Raw genomic sequence first — 6000 nt, forward strand, 5'->3', positions numbered from 1 at the left:
TGAATAATTAATTGGGCTGTTGCATTATCCTGTGCGTGAAAGCATTTGGGGGGAGTAATTACCAGAACGCTTCAGGCCTCTTATTAAATAACAGCCCTTAGAAATTACACGTCACCCATCTCATTTTTCTGTCTGCTTCTAGAAAAGAATTAGTGGTGATATTAAGAAGGAAGCATTTTCCTACACACCCTGAAGAATACTGAATAATTAATTGGGCTGTTGCATTATCCTGTGCGTGAAAGCATTTGGGGGGAGTAATTACCAGAACGCTTCAGGCCTCTTATTAAATAACAGCCCTTAGAAATTACACGTCACCCATCTCATTTTTCTGTCTGCTTCTAGAAAAGAATTAGTGGTGGGCCACACTAAAGAAGTGACCATGAATGTTTCACTAACGAACAGTGGAGATGACTCGTACATGACAACTATGGTCTTGAACTATCCTAAAAACCTACATTTTAAGAAGGTGACCGTTGAGGTAAGATTGTAGAACAACTCTTCAGCTAGCAGCAGACTGCTGAAAGAAAACCCCAGCGCAGACTCCTATTAATTTACTACCTAAATAAATCTGGAAGTAAGGTCCAGGGAAGGGAAGGGGCATTTCAGTTGTTAGGACTAGAGCCTGAATACTGGATTTATCTGATTTAAGACTCCCAAGCTTTTATCAGGCTATTTGTACCTAATTCGTTTTATGGGAGCAGACACAGGCTGAGTTGAATTTCCCAGTCCGTTTTTATTCAACATTAAAGAGCGTTCCTATTCTGTTGGCAGCCATCCTCTCCTGCTATTCACTGTGGCCAACCAATACCATTAACTTCTGTAGTCTTATCCTGTAACTGCAGAATTGGGCACCCAGTATTCAAGAAGACAACTGTAAGTTGAGATCATTATTTTCACTTTCTCCCTACCTCTAAATGCTACTTTGGGTAGCTGCTCTTGCATTCTCTATCTCTACAATTAGGCCAGAGCCGCTATTCTTTCTAATTCAGCTTATGGCTGGTGTGCATTTTCTCAAGGCAAGAGATAATTTTCATATTCCTGCACTTTACTTAATGTCTACTTTCTCTGGAAGGGAATGATGAGCAGATTATGGCTGGTGCGTTTTCTCAAGGCAAGAGATAATTTTCATATTCCTGCACTTTACTTAATGTCTACTTTTCTGGAAGGGAATGATGAGCAGAAAATACATTAGCCATCACATTTTAACAACCCTGGTGTGTTAAAGAGTATTTGCAGGGTAATCGATATTTTGTTATGTCTTTCTCTTCTCTCAAAATAGGCAAAGTTTTCAGTGATTTGGCAATTAGATGAAAGCATCTTCCAAAATAAGTCTGCAATCACCGTTATTTTCATATTCCTGCACTTTACTTAATGTCTACTTTCTCTGGAAGGGAATGATGAGCAGAAAATACATTAGCCATCACATTTTAACAGTACCCTGGTGTGTTAAAGAGTATTTGCAGGGTAATCGATATTTTGTTATGTCTTTCTCTTCCCTCAAAATAGGCAAAGTTTTCAGTGATTTGGCAATTAGATGAAAGCATCTTCCAAAATAAGTCTGCAATCACCGTTAATATCACCAAGTGAGTATTGCTGTTTTCACCACAAAATACACTGTGAACTAGAAAGGAAATATCAGAACTCCTGCTCGGTGTCCATACTATTTGTCAGTCACTGGTTACACAAAACTACACTTGTTCTTTTCAATCGTCGAAAGCATTTGGATCCATGTGAAAAATCTTTCCTTCTCTTATGATTATTTTAGCTTTGCTCATAATTCATTATTTCAGTAAAACGTGGAGCACCCTTTAAGGTCCTAATTTAAGTGTAGCCCATAATTAAAAGCTTGTGTTTTCTGAAATGGTAAACTGGGTTCTGGCATCCTCCTTCCTTAGCAGGGAGAACAGATGATTAAAATGTATAATCCAGCTCTGTTCCAAGTAAAGCTTTCACTCCAAATGACTGGGGTGAGAAGATACATTCAAGGCATTTTTCTTGATTGGGGGCTTTCTAATGAGGGGAAGTTACCATTCGGGTTCCTTTCTTGTCGGGTTCCTTTCTTGTCATGTTCCTCCCATTAAAATCTATGGGGACTGACCAGTACACAGCATTTTTTAAACAGAGAGCATCTTTAAAAAGGAAATGAGGACTCATCTCTGGCAGCTACGCTTCATTGCAAGCACAGTTTAAGGCAAAGGTTTCTATATGAATTTAATGTCCAGTTTTGTGAGGGGTAGAAACTTTAAATTTTGATTAATGAAAGCAATGCTACGTATTCACAAATTACCGTTGGTTTGCGGGGAAACATTTCGAGGCAACGGCAGCTTTCCAAATCTGCAGTAATAAAGGGCTACTCCAACACTACTACGTAGTGTACTCGGTACCGTGTCACCACGTGGGCTGGCACCTCTCCTTTCATTAATTACTGCCACTCTGTTTCCATCCCTCTTGCACACCCGCCAATATTACAGTTCTCAAACCACAGAAATAAAGGACTAAGGCAGGATGATAATCATGTTGTTTCATCTATCCTTTTTTTTTTTTTTTAAAAGCATAAATGAAAATAGCACCATTCTGACTGAAGAACACGTCCTTGATGTCAGATATGCATTCACTGCAGTCCTTACCAAGTAAGCTTTAAGAATATTCAATTATATTGCATTACTTTAGTCAATTAGAGGAAAAAAGATTGAGAGGATGCCTGGTACGATTCCAAGACAATTTCCATCTTAATTTCAAGCACTGCAGATTGTCGAGTCACTTTCTGTGGCACTAGACAGCAAAAGTAAGGAGTCTGGAAGACAGAACAATAAAACCGCATCACGGGCAGGGGTGTACCGAGGGTCTCTAACTGCTTAGCTTGTAAAAAGTAGACCTCGAGATAGGTTCAAAGATGCATCTAATTGATAGACTGCATATATACACGCATATATAGACAGACCTCATAGACAGCATTCCAGTTATAACAAATCTGATGATGCTACCTCTTAATTACTTAATGCATCTGGGTCATCGGATGTACCGATTTTTAATAATAATCTAATTCACTTTTCACTTAGTTTGATCTATCGTTCTCTTTAGACCAGTTTCGTTAATGTACGTGAATGTTAGCGAAGGACTTCTTGAAAACAAAGAATTCAAATTTAATGTAAGTATAGCTTCAAATTTAGGTCATTTGATCCATCTGCAATCAGGACTAAACAACACTTATTACCTTGTGCATTTTCTTCTGTAGATAAATGGAGAAAATCGCTTTAACGCTACCATCAAGTTACAGATTTGGGTTCCTATCAGTATACAAGGTCACAAGATAATAACAGTCAAAAATGCATCAGGAACACAGGTACTTTTTCTATTTTTTTCCTAATCCAATACCTCTTCACTGGTCCTTACAGAGAAAAAAAAAATCATCTTATTGCAGATTAGAGTGTTTTTGAAACCTACGCTACAGAAACTTTACATATTGACATTTTGCAGCATCATTCCAGCTACAAATTTTGCCAAACTGAACAAAAGTTCATTTTTGAAATCAAGTCAAAAGGTGGGTTTTTCCTGTCTCTGTCCCCAACTGGGCTAAGAATACTTACCTTTGTCCTCACTGTCCAGAATTGCATTTTTTTTTTCTTTTTTCTTTAAAAAAAAGAATTTATAAGAAAGACAATATAGTAAGGAAAGAACTTTTAATAATCTAAGACTAAAAAGGTAAGAAAACTTCTGTAGAATTCAAAACATTAATTGAGCCCGAAGAAGTCTTTTTCCAGCCTTCTCAATCGTCAACTCTCTTCTCTCCCCACCATCACCCCTCAAAAAAAGTGCATATGGAAACACCTTAAAGCAGAAGACTTTTTTAGACATTTTTGATAGCATATCGTACACATTGATAACCGATCATAACACTTCTTCATTGTGCCAACATTTAAAAAGATCATACATAAAAAAACCAGCAAAGGAGAAAGGCAGCATCAGTGACTTAGTTCTTGGAAACACTGCACTCCCTTGCTCACTGGAAGAGGCTGCTGTTTTGTAAAACTTCATTGGCAGACTCAAAGGTCAGTACTTCTTTGTGGAACTTAGTGAGCTGCTGCTTTATTTTCCTCGTGGCAGAAGTTAATTCCTTTTTCTTGTAGCCCATGTCTTTCAAAAGTTTATCTGACAAGTAGTGCAGCCAGAGGACGTTGCTGTGTGGATGATAGTCAGTCCAGCTGTTGGAGTTCTCCGCTTTCATTTGCCTGTAGATATCAAACTGGTAGTCCCCTGTGCCTTGAAACAGTTCTTCATCAGTGGAAAGGTCACAAAACACAGTTAACCCATCCTTCTCCAGCCGAGACAAGGTGTAATCTATGATGTTGACATGAAACCCTGCTGTGGGGATTGTGTGCGTTGCCCCATTCAACACATAATTAAGCTCCTTTACATCCGTTTTCTTTACCAGCACGTTGCCCCAGTGCAAGTCTCTGTGCTCGAAGTGCAGTTCCTGTTCTGCCACAGCCAGGGAAGCAGTGACCTGGTGCAAAATGCTTTTTGCTGTTGCCACTGAACTGAACCTTTTTCTCATATTCTCCAAGTCACTGCCTCCAAATTCAAACTCCAGAACCATGAAGAGCTGCTTGTCCCCAAAAAGGTCTGGCCGATCATTTTCTGATCCCGTTACTTTGTGGTATTTGTCCCAGGCTTCCAGGAGATACTTAGGATAGGCCCCTTGAACACAGTGCACAGAGTACAAGCTGATGAACCCAACAGTCCTATTCACAGACTCTTCAGACAGAAGACTGAGTTCTTTTGAAATTATTATCTCAGGCAGAATCTCTCCAAAGCTCTTTTGGGCTTCACCGTTTACTCTTTCAGTCCCCTCAATGGGAATTATTTTTAAGGCCACGGGTCCTCTCTCACTGTCTATCTGGAAGACCTCTCCGAACACCCCTTCTCCAATTTTCTTGCAATCTTTCATCTTATCTAGAGGAATGCATTCCTCAAAAGCAATAGGCCCTTCCTGGTGGCATTCCCCAAACACCTTCTCTGCATCTGTAAGCACTAGCTCCAGGACAGAACAGGTATTCCTGGGAGCTAGCAGGACCATGGAGGAAGCAGACCAAGTGCAGCACTGAGACTTATCAGCAGATAGGGTTTCTTGGTGCCCTGAAAGCTGGGATTTCACAGAAGGGGTACAAAGGATGCTGTTGCAGGAACTCTCTTCTCTGGTGACTTTCTTCTTCTTATGGAAGGACAAAGATGCTTGAACTCTACCCCAGGAATAGGAGCTATTGAGGAGTGAAGAGTCATTGTCTCTTATATCTACAGACATCTCCAGAACACCCTTCTTCATTCCTTTTTGCCTCATCTGTGGTCTGAAAAAGGAGTTACTAGGCTGCTGCTGTCTCTTATTTTTGTGCCTTTTTGGACGGAGCCTTGTTTGCCTCCCCCACCGGCTGGCACTGAAGCCGCTGATGCAGGCTTTTCTACAGGTACTTCCCTCTCCAGAAACCACCTTGGTACTTTTATGTTTGTTCTCCAAGATTCCTTGAAGGACCAAAGGAGATACTGGCTGCTGGCAGGCAGGTTCAGTATCTGCCTTTTTGCTGCATTTCATGCTCGTCAGCCACACCGGCACTTCTTGAGGGTCCAAGACCACCACTGGCGTAAGGTGGTAATTCTTGGTTTTGCCTCTCTGACAACGCAAGCTTCTTTTTGTTGAATCTCTACTTGAATCATCACATGGTTCATCAGAAGAGGCACTGTCATACGGTGCAGGGTGCTGTGGCTCACCGTTAACGGGAGGCAGCGCTGCCTGAGGGGTGCTTGTGGCTTTCTGTGGGGACAAGGAGGCTTGTGCCCGGCGGGGTCCCCGCACCGACGCCCTCTGCACCCTGCCGGACTTTTGCGAGACCGAGCCCGGCTCACCGCTCCTTTCCGTGCCTTTCGGACAGGACCGTCCAGCCCCCTCTTCCCTCGCGCTGTCAGCCCCCGGCAACGGCGGGGCGCCAGCCGCGCCGGCCCCGCGCG

The 6000-nt window shown here is 41.8% G+C and overlaps 2 protein-coding genes across 2 annotated transcripts in view; one reads left to right on the forward strand and one right to left on the reverse strand.

Annotated features, from left to right (window-relative positions):
• Positions 1 to 6000, forward strand: part of ITGAE (integrin subunit alpha E) — a 31915-nt gene that overhangs the window by 22323 nt on the left and 3592 nt on the right. Inside the window, 7 exon segments of the mRNA XM_019471771.1 lie at positions 343 to 478; positions 772 to 873; positions 1507 to 1583; positions 2553 to 2630; positions 3082 to 3148; positions 3236 to 3343; positions 4566 to 4657. Of these exon segments, the coding sequence (XP_019327316.1) occupies positions 343 to 478; positions 772 to 873; positions 1507 to 1583; positions 2553 to 2630; positions 3082 to 3148; positions 3236 to 3343; positions 4566 to 4657 (660 nt within the window).
• GSG2 (germ cell associated 2, haspin) lies at positions 4001 to 5587 on the reverse strand. Its single transcript, XM_019471793.1, has one exon. It carries the CDS (start codon positions 5585 to 5587, stop codon positions 4001 to 4003), a length of 1587 nt encoding a protein of 528 aa, XP_019327338.1.

Source organism: Aptenodytes forsteri, unplaced genomic scaffold, assembly GCF_000699145.1.
Source record: "Aptenodytes forsteri isolate BGI_AS27 unplaced genomic scaffold, ASM69914v1 Scaffold66, whole genome shotgun sequence".
NCBI classification, from domain to species: Eukaryota; Metazoa; Chordata; class Aves; order Sphenisciformes; family Spheniscidae; genus Aptenodytes; species Aptenodytes forsteri.

What these genes read in the sequence shown, in the direction of transcription:
- GSG2 (XM_019471793.1), bottom strand. Translation starts at nt 5,587, where the DNA reads ATGAAATGCAGCAAAAAGGCAGATACTGAACCTGCCTGCCAGCAGCCA.